Here is a 24,585-nt window from a genome sequence, read left to right on the forward strand (position 1 = left end):
CCAAATCCATAAAGTTTATAGCCTTGGAAATCCCATGGGACAGTTTTACTCTGTTCTGTAGGGTCACTATGAGTAGGAATCAACTCAACGGCAATGGGTTTTGGTATTTGTGAAGAGAAAGGAGTGAATGAAGGAAGGAAGAAATGAATGAATGGCTTAGCTGTGCTGGAGAGGAGAAAGCATCATACCTTGGGCACAGGACAGTAGGAGAAACGTTTCCAGGGTGGGAGGACCTTGAGCAGGTATAAATGCCAGAGAGGAGGAGGCTGAAGGAAAGAGCAGCGCTCACTCAGAAGTATCTCAGGCCAGGCAGGAAATAGCCCATCAGTGTTTCTCCAGCCCTGATTCTCTACCCCTTCAAAGCAGCAGGTGCACCAGTCCATTCCTGATCACTGTGACAGCAGGCCAAGCTTCTCCTGCCCACCTAGCCTCTGACATCCACACACACTCCCGCCATCTGGGATGCTCCTAACTGTCCTCTGTCTACCCCGGTCTTCAGACCTCCTAGGCAGTATTACTCCCTCTGGGGACCAGATGAGCAGTCTCTGTTGGAATTGGCTCTCAGGGCATGGTATTCCTCTCCTCTGGGACACACCTCACAAGTGTAATTAACAATATATCAATATCTGTCTTTACGCCCCATGGATCAGCTCCACCAACCCAGGGACCACAGCTGTCCCCAGAGTCCAGCACTTTGCCTGGCACACAATAAAGACTAATTGAACAACTGACTTAACCATCAGTAAGTACAGATTATGGCCTTACTAGCAGGGCAGAGTCCCTTTCAAATCTCAACTATCAGGCCGTCTCCTGGAGGACTTCTTAATCCGCAACTCCTTACCTCACAAAAAATTCAGTTAATGTGTGCTCAGAGAACGTTCAGATGCTTTCAGTAAGGCTCTTGTGAGGGGGTACAAAAGAAGCCATCCCCATTTTAAAATATGATGGCAATTATTTTAGGAATATCCAGTTTTATTGCTAAACAACGTTTGAATGCCTATGCCATGGAACAAAGGTGAAAGAACTTATTACAGTTTACAGTATTGTAATAACATCTACTAGTGTATGGAGTTCTCACCATATACATGAATTCTCACAACAGTCTAATGGATCATGTATTATTATTTACCCATATTTCACAGATGTGGTAAAGAACAAAGGCTCAGAGACTGTTAGTGACTTGCCCATGGTCACATATACCTGGTAAGTGGTGAAGACTGGGTTAGAACCCAGGGCTGCCTGATTCAAAAGCTCCTTTTGAAATAGGATTGAGTGAGTTAACACATGGGAAGCACACAAAAGTATTGTCTAGTTTGTTATCAGTAGTTAATACTTCTTAATTATTAATGTTATTATTACCACCAATGCCATAGGGGATTAGCGAGACCTCACAAAGCGAGGCTAGGCCTCAAAAGATTGAAAGAATTAGGCCTGGGTAACACTGGGCACAGGTTAGGTTCTCAATACATTTCATGTGTGTGTATATATATATGTCATGTAAATAAGAGCATTCTTCCCCCAAGTTACTAGGCACTGTGCTAGGTACTGGTGACTGTGATGGTTTCTGCCCTCAACAAGCTTACAGTCGAACAAGCGAGACAGGCAAGTATTCTGGCAGTTACAATAGAGTCAGGCTGCTCTAGGTGATAGACTGGGATGCAATTGAGGTTCAGGAAGGGCCTCCAGGAGAAATGAGGCTTGAAGAAAGAGAAGTTAGCCAGGCAAAGACAACCTGACAGTACAGATACGAGTTAGGGCAGGGGAGAGAGTCTTCTAGGTATAAGGGATACCACGGTGAAAGCTCTAAGGACAGAGAACATGATGCCTTCGATGAGACAGGTGGACAGGGGGCAGGTCATGCATGTACATAAAGTACATAAATCTATTTAAGTCACTCCCTCCTTGCCAAAAACCCTTGAGTGGTTCCTAGTACCCTGGTGATAAGGAATGTGGACTATCACCAGGACACTAGGGAACCTTTGAAAGGTTTTCAGCATGGGAGTGACTTAGATTTATGTACAGTCATGTACCACATAATGTCCATTCAGGTAATATTCAATTGCATATAGTTCCATGGTTCCAACCCCTGTAAAGCCTATTATATTAAAAATTCGAGCTACATACAATGGTTCATAATAACAAACGGGCACTACTTTGTGATGCACATCAAAACACTACTATTTAAATGTTGGAGAGGTTGTGGAGAGACTGGAACACTTATACACCGCTGGTGGGAATGTAAAATGGTACAACCACTTTGGAAATCAATTTGGCACTTCCTTTAAAAGCTAGAAATGGAAGTACCATAGGATCCAGCAATCCCACTCCTTGGAATACATCCTAGAGAAATAAGAGCCGTCACATGAATAGATATATGCACACCCATGTTCACTGCAGCACTGTTCACAGTAGCAAAAAGATGGAAACAACCTAAGTGCCCATCAACAGACAAATGGATAAACAAATTATGGTATATTCACACAATGGAATACTACCCAACAATAAAGAACAACAATGAATCCGCAAAACATAACATGGATGAATCTGGAACGCATTATGCTGAGTGAAATTAGTCAGTCGCAAAAGGACAAATATTGTATGAGACCACTATTATTAGAACTCAAGAAAAGGTTTAAACAAAGAAGAAAACATTCTTTGATGGTTACAAGGGTGGGGAGGGAGGGAGAGGGGTATTCACTAACTAGATAGCAGATAAGAATTACCTCAGGTGAAGGGAAGAACAACACATAATACAGGGGAAGTCAACACAACTGGACTAAACCGAAAGCTAAGAAGTTTCCTGAACACAACCAAACACTTCAAGGGACAGAGTAGCAGGGGTGGGGGTCTGGGGACCATGGTTTCAGAGGACAATCTAGGTCAACTGGCATAACAAAATTTATTAAGAAAATGTTCTGCATTCCATTTTGGTGAGTGGCATCTGGGGTCTTAGAAGCTACTAAGTGGCCATCTAAGACGCATCAATCAGTCCCAACCCACCTGGAGCAAAAGAGAGTGAAGAACACCAAAGACGCAAGGAAAATATCAGCCCAAGAGACAGAAAGGGCCCCATAAGCCTGAGACCAGAAGAACTAGATTGAGCCCGGCTACCACCAACGACCGCCCTGACAGGGAACACAACAGAGAGTCCCTGATGGAGGAGGAGAAAAGTGTAGTGCAGAACTCAAATTCTAGTAAAAAGACCAGACTCGATGGTCTGACTGAGACTGGAGGGACCCCGGAACACATGTCCCCTGGACTCTCTATTAGCCTAGAACTGAAACCACTCCCAATGCCAACTCTTCAGACATAGATTAGACTGGACTATATGATATAAAATGATACTAATGAAGAGAGTGCTTCTTAGCTCAAGTAGATACATGAGACTAAATGGGCAGTTCCTCTCCGGAGGCGAGATGAGAAGGCAAAAAAGGACAGGAGCTTGTTGAATGGACACAGGAAATCTGGGGTGGAAAGGAGTGTGCTGTCACATTATAGGGAGAGCAGCTACGGTCACATAACAATGTGTGTATAAATTTTTGTATGGGAAACTTTTGAACTGTAAACTTTTACTGAAAGCAGAATTTTAAAAAATTATTCTTATTATTACTGTCTTATTATGTTAAAGACTTTTTAGTGTATCTGAAAGTGTTTCTTTAATGTTTTAATGCTTAGAAAGATACACTTAGAAAGATACACTACAAACAATTGACTAACTGACATTAGATATGAACAGTACCTACCTGTTTTGACTTATGTACAAATTTGACTTAAAGACAGACTTAGGAAACAGAACTCATTCATAATCTGGGGACTGCCTGTATAAAATACGGTGTTTGCACAACGTCCAAATCACATTAACATCCTCTTTCACAGAAAGTATTGTGGACTTTAAGCAATGCATGACTGTACTTAAAGAAGATGCCTGGCTGCCAAGCACAGAGTGGATTGTGAACAATGTAGATCCTCTTAGCCCACCACAGCCCCAGGACTTCTAAGGTAGGTTCTGGGACCTCAGCTTCCTGGCTGACTCTTTCGTGCACTAAAGTTTAAGAGCCACTTACGTAAGAGGAATTCCAGAACTATTTAGAGTAAAGGTGGTATTAGTGAGTTAAGAGCATAGTCACCCCCTTCCCTCAGAACTGCTTGGAAAAGGAAAATCTCATGGTATTTGATCAGTTGGCTTTACCTGGAAGTCACACAGTCTGGCTTCCTAGTTCAGCCCTGGGACGCCCTGACCAGCCCAGCATTTATCCATTCACTCTCTAAACAAGTGATTCACCACTGAGCCTACTATGTGGCAGGAGTCTCTGGTTGATGCAAATGGTTAACACACTTGGCTGCTAACCAAAAGGCTGGAGGTTGGAGTCCACTCAGAGGTACCTCAGAAGAAAGGCCTGTGACTGACTTTACACAGTTCTACTCTGACATTCATGGGGTTGGTATCAGCTGGAATCAACTTGACAGGAACTGGTTTTCTTTTTTACTAGGCGTCAGACACCGTGCTCTGGAGGGAGCTACACCACTGAGCAGCCCTGCTTTCTTGGAATTCATACTCTGGGAATTGACATAGTACAGATAAATAATGACAGGATGAAAAGTGCTTGGAGGAAGCATACCCAATTGCTGTTGATTCTGACTCATGGTGACCCCATGTGTGTCAGAGTAGAACTATCCTCCATAGTTTTCAAGGCTGTGACCTTTTGGAAGCAGATTGCCTGGCCTTTCTTCTGAGGTTCCTTAAGGTGGGTTTGAACCACCAGTCTTTCAGTTAGCAGGCAAGTGCTTAATCCTTTGCACCACCCAGAGACTCTCGAAAGAAGTATAGCATCATTCCAACAAGCCAGTGCTCACCGCGCAGAGGTGGAGGGTGGATGGGAAGGAAGGGATGAAAAAGGTCCAACCCCATGCTTCTCATAGAAAGAGCACAAATAAATGTTTAATTCAACAAATATTAATTAAACGCCTACCATGTGCCGAGCTCTGGAGGAAAAATAAAGCAGGAAAGCGGACACAGGACAGGGGTGGCTGGGGACAACTGTTATATCCAGAGCAGTTGAGGAAAGTTTCTTTGAGGAAGTGACATTTGAGAAGTGAATTCAATCCATCCTAGGCCCAAGATGAAGACTAAGGTGTGCCTGACCCAAGCCTTGGTATTCTCAATCACCTCATAGGCATGTGAAAGCTGGACAATGAGTAAGGAATAATGAAGAAAAACTGATGCCTTTGAATTATGGTGTTGGCGAATATTGAATATACCATGGACTGCCAGAAGAATGAACAAATCTGTCCTGGAAGAAGTACAGCCAGAATGCTCCTTAGAAGCAAGGATGGTGAGACTTCATAACATGTACTTTGGACATGTTATCAGAAGGGACCAGTTCCTGGAGAAGGACATCAGGCTTGGTAAAGTAGAGAATCAGTGAAAGAGAGGAAGACCCTCAAAGAGATGTATTGACACAGCAGCTGCAACAATGGGCTCGAACATAGCAATGATTGTGAGGATGGCGCAGGACCGGGCAGTGCTTCATTCTGTTGTACATAGGGTCGCTCTGAGTTGGAATCGACTCCAGCATACCTAACAACAACCACAGGGCCCAAGACTCTCTCCCTGCCTCCACCATCTCTCAACTCCTCGGCCTTTGCCTCCACCGCCTGAGGGCCCTGAGAGCTACCCCCAGGCTGCAGCCCACCCCCACCGGAAAGGCCCCAGCTCAAAGGTGGACCGAAGACAAAGAAGCCCTTAATAAACTCATTAAACAGCTTTCCAGAGCTGGAGTTGGAGAGCCCAGCCAGGAAGGAAGGGAAGGACAATGGGGTAAAACTCCCTTTGTGGCATCTTCCACCTCCTTTCACAACTGGGGCCCAGAGAGGTAAATTCTTCGAATCTTAGAAGCTTGGCTGTAGGCTGAGGCCCAAACCTCAGCAGTCATCTGTCCATCGAGGATCAAGTAAGGACGATTTTTACTCAGGACCTGCTGTGTGTGAGACCCCACAGGTGAAGAGGAGAATGCAAGGACATGAACGGTTATGACAATGTCGTGGGTAGGAGTTTGCCTCTGGAGTTAGGGTCATTGGATTTCAAATCTTGGCTTTTCTGTGCAGTCGCTATGGTGTTGCCTTTCCTGTCCCTCTCTGTGCCTCAGCTTCCTCAACCTGGAACGCTTGTCTCCTAGCTTTGCGATGCCTTGGCTCCTTTTCATCTTTTAAGTCTGAGGCTGGAGTTTCTCTCCTTAGACTGACCTTCCCTGAAGATTTCATTGAAAGAGGCCTTCCTTGTTACTCTCACTGCAACCCCAGTTGGTGGCCTTCTCTACTGGTTATTATGCATTCACTGTTCATTTCTCACTTTGTGGTCTGAGTCTTCCCACTTTACGGTGGGCTGGGACCACTATCTCCTTTGCCTCCAGTTTACCTGTGCCAAACCAGTGCCCAGCCACGCTTGTTATTGTTGTTAGCTGCCGTCAAGTTGGCCCTGGCTCATGGTGACCCCATGCACAACAGAAAGAAACGATGCCCAGTCCTGCACCATTCCCATGCTTGGTTGCAGATTGGACTGTTGTGACCCATAAGATTTTCACTGGCTGATTTGCAGAAGTGCAGATAACACTAGTTACTGTACCTAGCCCTTGTGAAGATGAATGTGCCTGGCCCCAGAATGAGCTCAATAAAGGGCTTTTATTGTTGTTGTTAGTTGCCGATGAGTCCATTCAGACTCATGACAACACCATTGCCATAATTAAAGTGCTCTTTGTGTTTGGAACCTATAGGAGGCCTGGTGGCACAACAGTTAAGTGCTGGGCTTACCCACCCAGCAGCTCCGAGAGAGAAAGACCTGCCTATCTGCTCTCATAAAGATTCCAAAACCAAACCCAACCCATTGCCATCGAGTCAATTCTGACCATAGCAACCCTACGGGGCAGAGTAGAATTCTGCCCCGTATGGTTTCCAAGACTATAAATCTTTATGGAAGCAGACTGCCACATCTTTCTCCTGCAGAGGGTTCAAACTGCCAACCTTTGGGTTAGCAGCTGAGTGCTTTAACCACTGTGCCACCAGGACCTCATCCATAAAGATTCAACCCACTACCATCCCATCGGTTCTAACTCATAGCAACCCCATAGGATTTCCGAGGCTGTAAATCTCTGTGGAAGCAGACTGCCACATCTTTCTCCCACAGAGCTGATTGTGGTTTCAAACCTCTGGCTTTTCAGTTGGCAGTCAATTGCTTTAACCACTGTGCCACCAGGGCTCCTTACCCATTAAGATTACAGCCTAGAAAATCCTATGGGGCAGTTATACTCTGTCATATAGGGTCACTGTGAGTCGAAATCGACTCAACGACACCTAACAACAACAGATGGGTAGTGGATGAAAAGCAAGTAGATATTCATGATTCCAAGACATAGGTGTTATAGTCCCCATTATACAGACTAAAAGAATCGAGGTTCAAAAAGGAAGAGTGATTTGTGATGTGGCTGAACTCTCATCTCTCAAAGAGAAAATAAATACCTCACAATTACTCTCCCCAAACCAAAACCTCCTTCTACCTAAATGTACGTTCTCCCATTCTGCTTGGAACTCTGACTCAATATTTCTTTTTATAATCTTTTTTTATGTTTAGTACTTTGCATAACATACACTTCACTTGTTTAAAGTGTCCAATTCAATGATTTTAAGTATATTTGCAGAATTGTGCAATCATCACAATTTGAGAACATTTTTATCACCCCAAAAAGAAACCCTGTGACTCTTAGCATCAACTCATGACCCAGCTTAAACTTCACCTGCTCTGATTTCTGTCATGCCCTTGCTGTTTCTCTGTCTAGAGTCTTCTCCCCCTGAGGGTCACAATGCATGCTACCCACTTCCTTAGGTCTCAGCTCATCATTAAAGCCTTATCTTATTATGTGAATTTTGTTCATAGCACTTATCACAATCATTGTTGTCTGGCATGTATTAGATACTTGACGAATATTAAATGAATGAATGAAAATGAATGTTTCTATGTAAGCAAATTTTTCCTAGATACGTCAATTCCAGTCTTTCTTTTGTCAATGTTATGAATTTTAGCACGAGTTCTATTAAAAAAATGTGATCTGTTAAACAGTTATTTGGGTAAAATTAAACCTTATAACCTCAGTTATTCAGTGAAAGATGGATCATGTTCAATTCAATCTGAAATGTGCCATCACCTTTAACAAGAGCTTTTGTATCAAAGGAGCCCTGGTGGTGCAGTGGTTAAGCATTTGGTTGCTAACCAAAAGGTTGGCAGTTTGAATCCACCAGCTGCTCCTTGGAAACCCTATGGGGCAGTTCTACTCTGTCCTGTAGGGTCACTATGAGTTAAAATCAACATGACAGTAATGGGTTTTGTTTGTTTGTTTTTTCATATGAAAAGTACTTAATAAGTACTGAATGAAAAACAATTGTGTTGGGCTAACTGACCAACCATTTGGAAAAAAACTCAAAGTATATATCCCTGCCTCACATCACACTGCAAAATGAATTCAGGTATGTTAGAAAGTGTAAAGTTAAAGAGGAAGACATACCAACACAAGAAGAAAACCCAGTTGATTATTTACTTCATGTTGGGATGGAGAAAGTCTCTCTAAGCATCACCAAAGGCAATAACTATTTTTTAAAAAAGAAAAGATCAAGAGCTTTGACTAAATAAAAATAAAATATATTTTTATGAGTCCAAAAAATAAAAAATTACTAAATATACATAAGAACCAAGTAACAACCTAGGGAAAAAGATTTTGCAGCATATAAGAGAAGATGCTTGAATATATAAAGTACACTTATACATTAATAAAGAAAAGAGATACACTCCAACAGAAAACTCAGAAAACTGACACAAATGAGCAATTTATAAAGATGAAATACAATCAGTCAAGAAGCATATGAAAAACTGTTCAGTCTCACTAGCAATACCAACTCTAAAACATAATTTTGCACCTATCAAATATGATGTTCAGGGAATGAGGATGGGTTCAATGAAATACACACAAACACCACATACATAAACTGATTATACTGCAGGGAATAACTGAACAAATTGGCAACACCTTGAGAAAACCCTCATTATATTACATAATTTTTCACTCAACATTATAGTTCTAGGAATGTATTCAAAGGAAATAATCATGTATGTATGCCAAGATTTAGCTGCCAGGAGGTTCATCACAGCATTGCCTACAACGACCAAACAGCAGGAGCACCTTAAATTTCCATTGTGGACGCTTAAATAAATCATACCACATTTGACCAAAGGAAACACTACCCAGGTCTGTACCATCCCCATGATGTGTTGCAGATTGGGCCAGTATGATCTGTAGGGTTTTCACTGGCTGATTTTCAGAAGCACATCACCAGGCCTTTCTTCCTAGTCTTAGTCTGGAAGTTCCGCTGAAATCTGTTCCGCATCCTAGCAACACATAAGCCTTCACTGACAGACTCTGGGTGGCAGCTGCTCATAAGGTGCATTGGCCGGGAAACCAACCTGTATCTCTAGCACGAGAGGTGAGATTTCCACCACTGAACCACCAATGCCCCCATATACCCTATTTACCCAATTGAAAAGGAGCCCTACTGGCGCAACAGTTAAGCCCGAGGCTGCTAACCAAAAGGTTGGTGGTTCAAACCCACTCAGTGGCTCCATGGGAGAAAGATCTGAAGATCTGCTCCTGTAAAGATTATAGCCTAGAAAATCCTATGGGGCAGTTCCACTTTGTCAGATAGGGTTGCTATGAGTAGGAATCAACTCAACGGCACCTAACAACGACAACAACCCAACAGAAAACAATATAAGTCACAAAAGAATATATAATGGCATGAAAAGATGTTAAAGAAAAGTTGTGAATGGGAAAATTTAGATTTAAAAAGTTTTATACTATAATCATCATTTTAAAAAATCTGCATGAATGTATGGTACATGGCATACAAGTTATGCTAGTAGTTGCTATCTCTGAGTGACGGGATGCCTGAAACTGTGGATAATACTGAACCCTGTATATACTATGTTTTTTCCTACGTATACATACTTAGGATAAAGTTTAATTTATAAATTAGGCACAAAAAGAGATTAACAACAATAATGAATAATAAAATACAACAATTATAACAATACACAATAATAAAAGTTATGTGACTGTGGGCTCTCTCTCTCCTAAAATATCTTATTGTATTGTACTCATCCTTCTTCTCGCGATGATGTGAGATGATAAAATGCCTGTGTGATGAGATGGAGGTAGATGACGTAGGCATTGTGACATAGCGTTAGGCTACTACTGACCTTCTGACGTTACATCAGAAGGAGGATCTTCGAGGCATGACAATGTTGATGGTTGAAGGTTTTTTTGTCAAAACCTTTTGGAAGAACATTGCAATCATAAGTTTTCAGACCATGGTTGACCCTAGGTAACTGAAACCACGGAAAGTGAAACTGAGGATAAGGGGGGATTACTACATATATATGTATATATACATATATTGGGCTTATTTTAATTTTCTGAATGTTAATAAAAATGCTACCATAACTTTTTAATGAGTGCTAAGGAGCTGTCTTAGTCATCTAGTGCTGCTGTAACAAATACCACAAGTGGATGGCTTCAACAAACAGAAGTTTACTCTCTCACAGTCTAGCAGGCTACAAGTCCAAATTCAGGGCATCAGCTCCAGGGGCAGGCTTTCTCTGTCAGTTCTGGAGGAAGGTCCTTGTCATCAATCTTTCCTTGGTCTAGGAGTTTCTCTGTGCAGGAAGAACGTGCTCTGCTCCCGGTGCTGTTTTCTATGTGGTATGAGGTGCCCCATCTCTACTGGCTTCCATTTCCTTTTATCTTCTGTAAGACAAAAGGTGGTGCAGGCCACACCCCAGGGAAACACCCTTTATATTAGATCAGGGATGTGCCCTGAGTAAGGGTGTTACATCCCACCCTAATCCTCTTTAACATAATCTAATCTTGCCTCATTAACCACAGGAAGGGATTAGGATTTACAACACCTAGGAAATTGTATCAATCACAAAATGGAGGGCAATCACACAATACTGGGAATCACGGCCCAGCCATACTGATATGTATGCATTTGGGGGACACAATTCAATCCATGACAGGAGCCACAGAGCCGTGTGGTGTCCTTCGGGCTCTGGCTCTGTGCTGAGAATTGCAGATGGAAATCTACAAGGAGATGGCCAGAATCCTCTCAGAGTTGATCTCCTGGGGTTGCGCAGAGTCTCAGAGACAAATTGTCGTGCAGCCACATCCTTGGTGCACTTGGGGCTGGCTTGGCCATCAGGCTGTTAGCATTACATACACCAAGGTGATGCAGAGGAGTCCGCTGGAATCCTGACTTCTCTGCTACTGTTGTTAGCTGCCGGCGAGTCGATTCTGATTCATGGCGACCCCATGTGGGCAGAGCAGAACTGTGCTCTATAGGATTTGTAAGGCTGTGACCTGTCAGAAGCAGGCCTATCTTCCAAGGTGCCTCTGAGTGGGTTCGAATCGCCAACCTTTCAGCTAGTAGTCAAGCACTTAACCATTTGTACCACCCAGGGACTCCCCTCTACTCCTAGCCCTTTGAATTTTGGGTTATTCACCTCTTTGAGCTTGACTCTTCATTTGGTTTGATGTAAGCCTTGATTCTCTCATCTGTAAAATGAAGCCACGATACTATCTTGAAAGGTGGCTGGAAGAGTTCAAAGACATACTGGCTAGTAAGTGCCTCACTCTGGAGCCCTGGTAGTGCAATGGTTAAGTGTTCAGCTGCTAACCAAAAGGTCAGAGGTTAAAACCTACCAGCTGCCCCAAAGGAGAAAGATGTTGCAGTCTGCTTCCTTGAAGATTATGGCCTTGGAAACCCTGTGGGGCAGTTCTACTCTGTCCTATAGGGTTGCTGTGAGTCAGAATCAACTCAATGGCACTAGGTAAGTGCCTCAAATACAGCTAGTGCTCAGTTGTTGTTGTTAGGTGCTTTGGAGTTGATTCTGACTCAAAGTGACACCATGTGACAGAGTAGAACTGTCCCATAAGGTTTTCTTGGTTGTAATCAACAAATGGTAGCAATTTATGTCAACCTGTGTGCTCACAAGCAGACAACTAGACAATGGGACGTTTTTGAAACTTCTGGTTCCCAGAGGGAAACTGGCCTCAGGGTTACAGAACATCTGGCCTGCTCAAGAGGTCTGTGAGCTTTTGGGTGAGGTGGAGGAAGACCATTCCCCTTGCCCCTATCTCGGTCTATAGCTCGTTCTGGAATGAGGCAGAGTTGCCACCATTGCCTAATAACACCCCTGGGAATTCAGGAAGTTAACATTTTGGAAACTGTAGAGGAAACGAAAGGTGGGCCTTGCATGTTTGAATTTTAAGTTAACATGTGCTGGTGGGCTCTGTACTAAGTGATCTAAGTGACTGGAACTCAGGTAATTTTTTTTTTTTTAATGTAACATATTTACAAGTTTCAAAATTCAAAATGTACAACAGGGTAGAAAGTGAAATATCTCCCTTCCATTCCTGTCCGCTCACTTCTCACTATCCAGTCCCCTTGCCAAGGACAGTTATATTATCAGCTTCTTGGGAGTTCCTCAAGAGATGTGTTGTAGGGTCACTATGAGTAGGAACAAACTCAACGGTAACGAGTTATAATACAGGTAGAGAGGCATCAAGGCGCTCTGGTGGTGCAGTGGTTAAGTGCTCGGCTGCTAACCAAAAGGTCGGTGGTTAAAACCCACTAGCTACTCCTTGGGAGAAAGATATGGTGGTCTTGGAAGCCCTGTGGGGAAGTTCTACTCTGTCCTATAAGGTCGCTATAAGCTGGAATCAACTCAATGGCAGTGAATTTTTTTTTTAATATTATTATAAAAGTATTTTTTAAAACAACATTTTATTGTGCTTTAGGTGAAAATTTACATAGCAAATTAATTTTCCAAATCAATGATTCTTACACATACTGTTTCATGACCTTGGTTGCAATCCCTGAAATGTGTCAGCACTCTCCCCATTTCCTCCCTGGGTTCCCCATCTTCATTAGTCCAGTTTTCCCTGTCATCCCTTCTCATCTTTGGTTTTGGGCATATGTTGCCCTTTGGTCTCCTACAGTCGATTTTTCTAAGGATTACGTTCTTCACGGATGTTATTGTTAGTTTTATAGCTGAAAGGTGTCCTCTGGAGTGTCTATAGTTTCAAATTAGAAGGTTGTCTTAGGACAATAATCTCAGGGGTTCCTCCAGTCTCTTTCAGACCAGTAAGTCTGGTCTTTTTTTTTTTTTTTTTTTTGAGTTTTGTTCTACATTTTTTATCCATTCTACCTGAGACCTTCTATTGTGATCTGGGTCAGAGTGGTCGGTAGTGATAGCCAGGCACCATCTAGTTCTTCTGCTCTCAGGTTAGAGAAGGCTGTGGTTCACATGGGCCATTAGTCCTTTGGGTCAATTGTTTCATTGGGTCTTCGGTTTTCTTCATTCTCCGTTGTTCCTAGTGGGAAGCAATGGATTTTTTTTAAAGAGGCATTGGTGGTTCAGTAGTAGAATTTTCACCTTCCATGCCAGAGATTTAGGTTCAATTTGTGTACAATGCACCTCATGTGCAGCCACCACCATCTATCTGTCAGTGGAGGCTTGCATGCTGCTATGATGCTAAACAGATTTTGGTGGATCTTCCACACTAAGAAAGGCAAGGAAGAAAGGCCTAGCAATCTGCTTCTGAAAATCAGCCACTGAAAACCCTATATACCACAGATCTGATTCCCACTGATCATGGGGATGGCCTAGGACCTGGCATTTGTTCCACTGTGTGTGAGGTCTCCAATGAGTCGAGGCTGATTCAATAGCAGCTGCTAACAACAACGTAACACAGGTATCGTATGTAAGTACATACCATAGGTTTGTTGTTGTTGCCGTCCAGTTGTTTCTGAGTTATGGTGAACTCATGTGTGCAGGCAGAGTAGAACTGCTTCATAGAGTTTTCAAGGCTATGACCTTTTCGAAGCAGATTACCAGGACTGTCTTCCAATGTGCCTCTTTGTGGGTTCAAACCACCAACTTCTCAGCTAGTAATTGCGTGCTTAACTATTTGCCCATTTGCGCCTCCCAGGGACTCCTACTATAGGTATACCCATTGCCATCAAGTTGATTCTGACTCATAGGGACCCTATAGGACAGACTAGAACTGCCCCCACAGGGTTTCCAAGGCTGGAAATCTTTACAGAAAACAGACTGCCAAATCTACCTCTGGTGGAGCAGCTGGTGTATTTGAATTGCCAATCTTTCAGTTAGTAGCAGAGCGCTTAACCACTATACCACCAGGGCTCCTAATATAGGTATACAGGTATATAATAAGTGAATATATATTTCTTTTTTCTATCTTTTTACACAAATGGTAACCACATGGTTTTGGACTTTTTTTTCACTTCCACATAAGCCCTGGGACCCCACTGGTTTTTATGGCTGCAGAGTATTCCAAGGTATGGATGTACCGTTCATTCCCAGCCCTCTGCTGAAGTTCAGCTGGGTTGTTTCCAATCTTTTGCTTTTATAAACAATGTTGCAATGAATTGCCTTGTACAGGTGCCATCTCACAGCTGTGCAGTGATTCTGTAGGATAAATTCCTGGAAGTGGAATTTCTGGGTCAAGGGTATATACTTTTGCACTTTTGATAGATACTCTGATTGCTAAATCGCTCTCCAAAGGGGATGCATCTATTTAGGCTTCCTCTAGCAAGGAGAGATTTCGCCTTACACCCTCTGTATGCACTCAGGGTGTTTTCAAATTTCTGGATCTCGGGAGAAGCTGTTGAGTAAAAAAATGGATTAACGGGGTAGTTCTAATTTGCAGTTGCCTTATAAAACTCCTATGGGAGACTCTTCCTTTAAAGCCTTCTCTTTTGTTTCTGGGAACCGACCAGTTCCTGGGAAGCTCCTGCTGTCTGTAAGTACACCCAATTCTGGCTGCTACAAGAAAGATATTTGGGTGTGCCCCTCACTTTCCAGACGTGTCCTCTGCTGACTCAGAAATCTGAGGCTGGGGCATCTGTCCTGTCTCAGGATCATCCTGCAAACATCCTGTTCTTTCTCCACTGCTCCTAGCAGTCCGGCCACCTATTTTGTGGTTTGGGGTTTCGTCATCTCCCAGTTTCATAAAAAATGAAGTTTTCACTTTTGTTTCACATTTGGCTTTTGGACAATTTCTGGTGGAAATCAAATTCATATCTTGAAACTGAGAAGTCTTCCAGGTACTGTTACAAGAAAACAAAGAAGCAAGCGTTTTTACTATCCATTTTACAGATGTAAATACTAAGGCTGGTTAGTAAGCTCATTGTGTGATAAGGTAACCCAGAATCTGGGTTCTAACTATAACTTGCTTTCCTTGTGACCTCACAACTCTTGGGGCTTCAGTTTGCCCAAGACACTAGGTTCAAATTAGCACGCTTGGCTGCCAACCAAAAGGTTAGAGGTTTGAGTCCACCCAGAGGTGCCTCAGAAGAAAGGCCTGGTGGTCTACTTTCAAAAAATCAGCCACTGAAAACCCTATGGGGCACAATTCTACTCTGACACACATGGGGTCACCATAATGGTTTATCATTATTATTATTCTAGGCTCAACCTATGACTTTCAAGCTGTGTTAGAAGGAACCAAAAGTCCCTTAGAACTGACAAAGAATGGAGGAGATGGAGGAGAGTGGGGGGAGACTTCTTTCACCCTGACTTCCCCCAGAGAGCTCAGGTTTTTATTTGTACTGACATCATTGACTTATGCTTCAGATTTATTTTGTTAAAAGGGTAATTAATTGGGAAAAACAAACAGAAAAAAAAAAAAAGGAAAATGACACTATCTCAAAGGTTGCAAACTCGTGGCCCATAAGCTGAAAATGAGCTGAGGATATGTTTTGTTTGTCCCACACAGTGCTTCCTGAAATGTTTAACGAGTTGTCAACTTTAAAAAATCCAGAGATTTCATATAAAAAGATTGTATATCTGGCTTCTCTTAAAAAAAAAAAAAAATTTTAGCAACACAAGACTCACAAATTCATTTGGTGAGCGCTGGCTGGATTCTGGGGGGGGCCCTATAAGTGGGCTGCCCTTCTCTGCTGTTGTTAGCTGACATTGATCGGTCCCTGACAACAGAACTAAAAGCTGCCCAGTCCTGCACCATCCCCACGATCAAGTGTCAGATCAGACCAGTGTGATCCATAAGATTTTCAATGGCTGAGTTTTTGGAAGTAGACCACCTGGCCTTTCATCCTAGACCACGTTAGTCTGGAAGCTCTGCTGAAACCTGTTCAGCATCATAGCAACACACAAGCCTCCACTGACAGACTCTGGGTGGTAGCTGTACATGAGGTGCAGTGGCTGGGAATTGAACCTCGTTTCCCACAGAGAAGTCGAGAATTCTATCATTGAATCACCAATGCCCCCTCTCTAGCAACACACATGCACAAACAAAAGATTTCCATATATCCAGCCCCAGATCCAGAAACTGAGCATCACCAGGACCCAGAAGCCCCTCACGTCCCCTTCCAGTGACCCCTCCTCACCCCCCAACGCAAGGGTAACCACACTCTGGACTTCTCATACTATCGGTTAGCTTTGCCTGGTTTTATACTTTATAAAAATGAAATCATCCAATGTATACTATTTTGTGTCTTTCACTTAACATTATGTTTGTAGGTTTCATTCATATCATTTTGTGAAACTACTGTAGTTCATATATTTTTATTGTTTTGTAGTGTTCCTTCATGTGAATAGCCCGCAATGTATTTAACCTACTGTTGATGGACATTTGTATTGTTTCCAGATTTTGGCTATTATGAATCTTGCTGCTATGAACATTCTTGTACACATTTACCACACATACATGTGCATACGTATGCATTTCTCTTGGGTATATAGCCAGGAGCAGAACTGCTATGCAATACTGCATGTACACCTTCAGTTTTTGGTAGCCCCTGGCACACAGTTTTTCAGATTGAACCAATCTACCTTCCACTAGGTGTTGTCAGTTCCAATTGCTTGCCTTATTGTTATTACCTGACAGGCCCCAAAAGGCAATGGAGTTTGTAACCCCCAGACAAGAGGCTTCTAAGGGTTCTTTTAACTCTAATCTAAAATTCTTCTCTAAAATTCCCCATCTAGTTGTTAATTCTAAACGAAGAATGAATGGATGCTTCAGGTCTTCTCAGGGGCACCTGCTTTCCCCTGCTTTGTAATTCCTGATTGATTGTTATTGTTGTTAGTTACTGTTACTGTTGAGTCAGCTCCGACTTACAGTGATCTAACGTATAACAGAACAAAACGTTGTCTGGTCCTGCGCCATCGTCATGATTGTTGCTATGTTTTAGTCCATTGTTTTGGTGGCCACTGTGTCAATCCATCTCAATGAGGGCCTCCCTCACCTTCACCGACTATCAACCATGATGTCTTTTTCTAGCTATTGGTCTTTCCTGATGACGTGTCCAAAGTATACAAGCCGAAGTCTCATCATTCTTGTTCTAAGGAGCATTCTGGTTGCATTTCCTTTACTTTTTTTAAATTAAATTTTATTTATTTTGCTGTTGTGGAGAATATACACAGCAAAACATACACCAATTTGGTTGTATTTCTTCTAAGACTGATTTGCTTTTTCTTCTGGCAGTCCATAGTATATTAAATTTTTTGCCAACATCACAATTTTTTTTATTGTTGTAGTTTAGGTGAAAATTTACAATTCAAGTTAGTGTCTCATACAAAAATTTATACATACATTGTTATGGGACCTTAATTGCTCTCCCTATACTATGACAGCACACTCCTCCTTTCCACCCCTGATTTCCCATGTCCATTCAACCAGCTCCGGACCCTCTCTGCCTTCTCATCTCACCTCGGGACAGAAGCTGCCCATTTAGTCTCATGTATCTGCTTGAGCTAAGAAGTATACTCTTCACAAGTATCATTTTACGTCCCACAGTCCAGTCTAATCTTTGTCTGAAGAGTTGGCCTTGGGAATGGTTTTAGTTCTGGGTTGACAGAGAGTCCAGGGGCCATGCTTTCTGTGGTTCTTCCAGTCTCACTCAGACCATTAAGTCTGGTCTTTTAACTAGAATTTGAGTTCTGCACCCCACCTTTCTCCTGCTCCTTCAGGGACTCTCTGTTGTGTTCCCTGTCAAGGCGGTCATTGGTGGTAGCTGGGCACCATCCCAACATCACAATTTGATACATCAATTCTTCTTCTGTTTTCCTTTTTCACTGCCCAGCTTTCACATGTATATGAGGCAACTGGGAAGACTATGACTTGGGTCTAGGACACCTTAGTCATCAGTATCACATCTTTATTTTTCAATGCTTTTTTAATATAATTTTATTTATTTTGTTGTTGTTAAGAAAATACGCAGCCAGACATATACCAATTCAGTAGTCTCTACGTGTTACTTTTTAATTCTTGATTACCAAAAAACCAAACCAGCTGCTTCAAAGTAGAACTGTACTCCATAGGGTTTTCATGGCTGTGACTTTCAGAAGCCAACTGCTTCTTCTGAGGTGCTCCTGGGTGGGCAGATTCAAACCACTAACCTTTTGGTTAGTAGCCCAGCACTTAACTGTTCGTGTCACCCGGGGTGACAGGGAATGCTTTCCTTCAATATTCACTTATCTAAGTCCTCCAGACTGAGACCTGGAAGTTGGGAAGGAGTTAGCCAGACATGGGGTGGGGTGCGTGTGTGTGAAAAGAATGCTCTAGGCTGAGGTGAGGCAACAGCATGTGTTTAAGTCTCCTGGAGACCAAAGGACAAAAAAGGAGAGGACACGTTCTCAGTGAAGGTAGGACTGCTTATCTAGGGGATTTGGGAAAGAACAGGAATGGGCTGTTGGCGTTTCACGTTCAAAACCATGAGGCTCCTTCAGAGAATAGAACTGCTACCCACAAGGAAGAGCCCCTAGTTGCCAAAAGCGCCCCGCAGAGAAATGCAGAGATTGTAACTAAAAGGAGTTTCTCCTGATTGGAGGGTGAGTGTGGAGCGGGAAGAGATAAAACGGGGGGAAGGAGACAGGGGCGTGTGTGTCCAATGTCATGTAAATATCCCCTCCAGGAGGGGCGTCTCCAGAGCAGATTTAAACCCCCGCCAACTGGTGCAATCTCAATTCTCCAAGTTTCTTCCAGGCAAGTATCTCCTCTTTCGTCTTGTTCTTGGACTCTGCTTGCAGCATGACCTCGAAACGCCAGTCTTCACTCTTGCCTCAAAGGAAGAAACCTAAACTGCAGGAGACATCGGCCTCTCTGAACTTGCCAAAGGGAGGTATGTCCCTGCGCCACATTTTTCTGGGGATTTAAGGGATTCGCAAGGGTTAACTATATGTGACTTTTTTGCCCAATCTCTTAAGATGTGACTCCAAACTTCCCTGAAGGGTTTTAAGCGCTAGGTTAGTGGATTAGGTTTGTGTAAAGAAAGAACTAAAAAGTGTGAAATCCAAAGAGCACATGGGAGCACATCAAAGCCCCCAGTGCAACGACAACACGAGCTCATCTCCCCATCCCCAAACTCAATCCTCCTCTGGGGTTTCCTGTCATGGTAAGCGGCACCACTGGACAGCCTGAGGCTGGAGTGACACGTGATCCCAGCTTCTCTGTCACCCATCTCCACCCAGTCTAATCCCCAAGTCCTAGTGGTTCTACCGCCTCAATACCTCTCACATCCATTTACTTCTCCCTTCTGCCACTGTAGCCCACCCGGATTCCTGCCACCTCCCCCTCTTCCTGCTTCCAATTACCTCCTCCCATCCAGTCTGTGCAAAGCTCATCACGTAACTCACCAGCTTAACACCCTTCTCAACCCCCTCATTGCCCTCCAGGTAAAGACCAAGAGGCATCCAAGGCCTGGCCCTATCTGCCTCCTCCCCCCACTTCTCCAGCTTCACACTCTTGACTCCCCCTTAACCTTTCCTCACCACCCAGAGCTGCCTTCTCTCACCTTGGGGCCTGGACCCCCACTTTCCCTCTGCCTAGATCACTCTCCTCCCCTACCTGCCCACATCCTCCTCGTTCTCCAGCTGTCTGCTGAAAAGTCATTTTTTTTCATTCTCTTTTGAACCGCAGCTAGTTGGCGTTAGGAACCCCCTTCTGCCCTTGCGGTGGCTAGAATCGCCCCATCCCACCTTTATGCCATTACATTGAAATTGTCGATTTCATCTTACTCCGCTCCCACCCCCCACCCCACCCCCCATTAGATGTTAACTCAGCACTGTATTTCCAAGGCCCATAGCTTGCAGTTGGACATAAAGTTAGTCGTTTTGGTGATTAGGCCTCCCTGATAGAGTTGGAGGAACCCTGGTGGCACAGTGGTTAAGCACTTGGCTGCTAACCTAAATATCTGCAGTTTGAACCCTCTAGCTGCTCCGAGGGAGAAAGATGTGGCAGTCTGCTTCCGTAAAGATTTACAGCCTTGGAAACCTTACGGGGCAGTTCTACTCCGTCCTTTACAGTCGCTATGAGTCGGGTTTTGGTTTTAGATAGAGAGAGGATGTGTTGGGGCCTTCTGGAAAGTTGGGTTTGGACAGGAATGAGGCAGGAAAGCAGGCTGAAAGGCATGCCCTAGGACATGTGACAGCAGGCTGGCTTTGAGGGCAGAGGGGAGGGGCTTACAGCTGACATGGCCAAGGTCCAGCCATGCTTGTCGAAGGAGCACTGGGCGAGGAGTCCTTATCTCAGTGCTCCTGCGGACTTGCTGAGTGACCCTGGCAAGTTATTTAACTTGACTGGGTCTCAGCCTCCCCCACTTCCAAATGGGCATGCAAAGCATTCCTGCTCTGTGATGTCCACCCCAGAGTGGGGAAGCTGGAACGCTGAAGCTTGAAACCTGGCTCTGTCTGGCTGTGTGACTTTGTTGGGCAAGTGGCATAACCTGTAAAATGGGTCCAATAGTACCTATCTCTGACTTGCTGTGAGGCCTAAATGTAAGCAGAGCACTTAGACAGGGACTGCCACATAATCAGTGCTCTTGAGATAGGCAGTAAGTTCCATCCCACTTAAATCAGTACCAGCAACCATCAAGTTGTCTCTGATTCATGACGACCCCATCTGTGTCAGAATAAAACTGTGCCCCAGAGAGTTTTCAATGGCTGATATTTTGGAATTAGATTGCCAGGCGTTTTTTCTGAGGCACCTCTGGGTGGACTTGAACCTCTAACCTTTTGGTTAGCAACTGAGTGTGTTAACTGTTTTCATGACCCAGGGACTCCTTTTCCCTCTTATGAGCAGCAAAATATGGAGTCTCCCTGGCCTCCTTCCATTTAGCTCCCTGGGAGAATTAACTGGATAGAAGGGATTGGAAGGTACAGCCATAGTCCCTCCGAGGCATTTCATCTCAACCCAAATAACCACGTGGGCTACTCACTAAGCACTGATGATCTGCTAGCCTCTGTGCTAAGCACCTATCTCTCCAGCAGTCCTCACAACAGCACCATGCAGTGGTTATTCCTAGTTTACAGACCAGAAAAAGGGGGCTGAAAAAGGTGTGTGTGTGTGTGGAGGGGATTGTGTTCAAGGGCATCCTAGCTCTAGATTTCCTGGCCAGTGGTCAGTGCACTATGCACATTGTGGGGAATGACAGCATCTCACTGTTCCAGTTGTGTTCCAGCTGCATGATTCTCTTCCCTTCAAAGGAAGCTGGGAAGGGGAGGAGAGGGAGGAATTTTGATAGTGAGGTGAGAGAGGCCAAGGAGAGAATGCAAAGAAGGAGAGAACGCAAAGCTCATAGTTCTGAGGGAGAGGGAGAGACCACTGTACTTGGAGTGGGTGGATTATCTCCTTGGTGTGCCCACACCACTCCCTTGTTTACTGAAACTCTTGCCCTTTTGCTTTCTCTTTCTTTTCCACTTCCTAGCATGCTCCTTGCATTCATCTTGAGAAATGCTTGTGGGAAAGGTCCGAAAGAGGAGCAGGGCTGGTTCTAAGAGCCTAGGATGTTTGTGGGGGAGCCTTGAAGCCTCATCTGAAGGCATTACAAGGTTCCCCGGGGCCTCTGTAGATGCTTGGGAAACACAAGTAGATCGGGCACACAGGAGATGCTGTGGGTCATTGGTACCAACCTATGAGCAGGTTTTGTGGATAAAAGCACCAGACTTCAAGCAAAGGGCTTTTCAGACTGAGTTTCATCCCATTAGTGGGTCATGAAATCAATTTATTGGGGTACAACCAGCATTTAAAAAGTAGAATAGTATAGAAAATTACGCCATCACATTACTCTTAGTATTATTTTCTGTGTGGATGGATATCAGGTCATGATGTAAAATGTACCTCTTACATGTCATGTCAAAAAATTGAAAAACACTGTATTAAAGCAATGGCAATTTTCAGCTGATAGTCTGGTTTAGAATCTTGGTTCTGCCCCGTGCATTAAAGTTCAGTTTATCTATGAAATATTAATACTTTCCTAATATTTAAATGAGAAAATGCATGTAAAGCACTTACCACAGCCTGTAGTCCACGGTACATGTTTCAGTGGTGTGTCAGGGCCTGCTCATGAGAGCTGATTGCGATATTTTCTTTCCAACTTTGTGCTCACAGGGATGGTAAATTGAAATCGACCGTGGTGAGAGTATTTACACTATCAAAATCAGCAAATGTTACAAATCAGCTTGTTTTTGCCCTGGAGAGCTGGCTGTTAAACATTTACCAGTTTATCACTGGTGCTAATTATTCTTTCTTCCAAAAGCTGTCCAATTGAGATAGATAGGAATTAAGCTGGACTCAATCAGGAGGTATGGAGGGGAAGGATTAGATGAATTTCTGGGTTTGGGGGAAAGTCTAATGAAGACATTTGTATTTTCTACCCATGACTGTATTCTTGGCCCACTGATGGTATGTCATTTATTTAACATTTATTGATCACCCACCATGGACTGTCCGTCTTGAACATTAAAAGACACTGCCTGCACTCTAAGAGCTGACAGCAAAATATGAGTGCTGGAAAGGAGGGTGTCTAATTCAACTTCCAATTCTGGTTACAAACACCCAGGGAGAGATTTCAGGCTTTTTGTGGTCCATGTCTTGGGTCCCTGGAGGAGGGAATAGAGACAGCCTGGTGCATCAGTGTTACCTGGAAAACATTATTTAAACACAAATGCCTTGGTCCTACTTAGTGGTTCAAGGCTTGTCCTCTGAAGCCGACCTTATTCCTCTGTTTCAAGTAGTGAAATTAACATAATACTGCCTACCCCATAGAGCAGTTGTGGGGCTTGCAAGCTTTTAATGTGGCCAGGAGCTGCTTGGAACTAGCACTTAGCTTTCAATAGTTTTTTTGCAAACTTCAGGCACTAAGCTAGGTCAAAAGGACCCGCGGGTGGCACTTTCCTGTCTTCAGAGGGCTTCCACTTTACCACTGACACAATGTTCCCATTTGCTGGCCTGTTTTGAGTTTTATAATCGCATAGCCAAGACACAGCGACTTGCCCGAGTTCACATAGTCTGCTGGACAGGGTTTAGACTAAAACCCAAGAAACGATCCTGTGAGTGTGCTGGACAGCTTTCGGCTTTGCAAACAGGCCTTAATTTCAGTTGAAACAGTGGCTTCCCCATCTGGAAAATAGGGTGGAGGTGCCGCCTTCCTTCTCCCACAAAAGGGGAGGCCCCCCGCGGTGCTCCACTAGTGTCTCTGGGCAAGTGGATTTCCGTCTTCCATCAGGCCCGAATGTGAAGCACAGCTACTACGAGGCCTGTACTTTTAGGGGGCTGCGAACACCCCTCCCCGGGCACCCCGCGCCACCCCGCGGAGAAGGGAAGCCGCTCCGCCACCACGTGACACGCCCGCTGGGGGGCCCGCGCGCAGCCGGGCGAGGCCCCGCCCCTCCGGCCGCCGCGCGCCCGTCACTCGCAAATGTCCCGGGTCGGGCTGGATAAGGGGAAAGAGGGGGAGGGGAACACAGCGAGGGGGGCCGGCCCTGTACGTCGCAGCGTTCCTTCCTCCCGCGTCTTCGCCAAGCCCTCTGTCTCCTCGCCGCGTCTCCGCCCCCTCGGCCCTGTGCCCCAGCCAATGGCGAGGCGGCGCGAGACTCTCCGGCCGGGGGCGGGGCGTGCGCGCGGGGTCTGGCGCGCCTGCGCCCTGCCGCCCGCCCCTCGCCGTGAGGAGGAGGAGGTGGAGGAGGAGGCGGCTCGGAGAGAGCGAGCACCGAGCTAGACCGCGGAGCGTGAGTGAGGGAGCCTACCCGCCTGCCCGCCAGCCGCCGCCGCTGCCGCCGCCTCCCCTCCGTAAGCAGGAGCCCCGGCCGGGGCTCGGCGCGTTGCCCCAGCCCCTCCCTCGTCGTCAGGTCGCGAGGGCAGCGAGAACGAGCAAGGGGGAGGGAGAGCGAGCGCCGGGAGGAGGCGGCCGGACCAAGCGAGCGCCCGCGCGTGTGGCGTGAGGGGAAGCCGCCTGCCCGCCCCCTTCGCCTTCCCTTCTCTCCCCCTCCCCGCTCCCCCCCCGACCGCGGAGCAGCACCATGTCGGCGCCGGCGGCCAAAGTCAGTAAAAAGGAGCTCAACTCCAACCACGACGGGGCCGACGAGACCTCAGGTGAGGAGGAGGCGAGGTCGGGGGCCGGCCCGCGCCGCCATCTTCGCCGCTTGCTCCGGCCCGCAGGCCGCCG

The 24,585-nt window shown here is 44.9% G+C and overlaps 1 protein-coding gene across 1 annotated transcript in view; it reads left to right on the forward strand.

Annotated features, from left to right (window-relative positions):
- Positions 1-24,113: 24,113 nt before the first annotated feature.
- SET (SET nuclear proto-oncogene) overlaps positions 24,114-24,585 on the forward strand; it is a 7,013-nt gene continuing 6,541 nt past the window's right edge. Inside the window, exon 1 of the mRNA XM_004375728.2 lies at positions 24,114-24,512. Coding sequence (XP_004375785.1) covers positions 24,440-24,512 — 73 coding nt within the window. The 5' untranslated portion in view covers positions 24,114-24,439. The remainder of the gene's footprint in view (positions 24,513-24,585) is intronic.

The sequence above is a fragment of the Trichechus manatus genome, unplaced genomic scaffold, assembly GCF_000243295.1.
Source record: "Trichechus manatus latirostris isolate Lorelei unplaced genomic scaffold, TriManLat1.0 scaffold00038, whole genome shotgun sequence".
In the NCBI taxonomy this organism is placed as follows: Eukaryota; Metazoa; Chordata; class Mammalia; order Sirenia; family Trichechidae; genus Trichechus; species Trichechus manatus.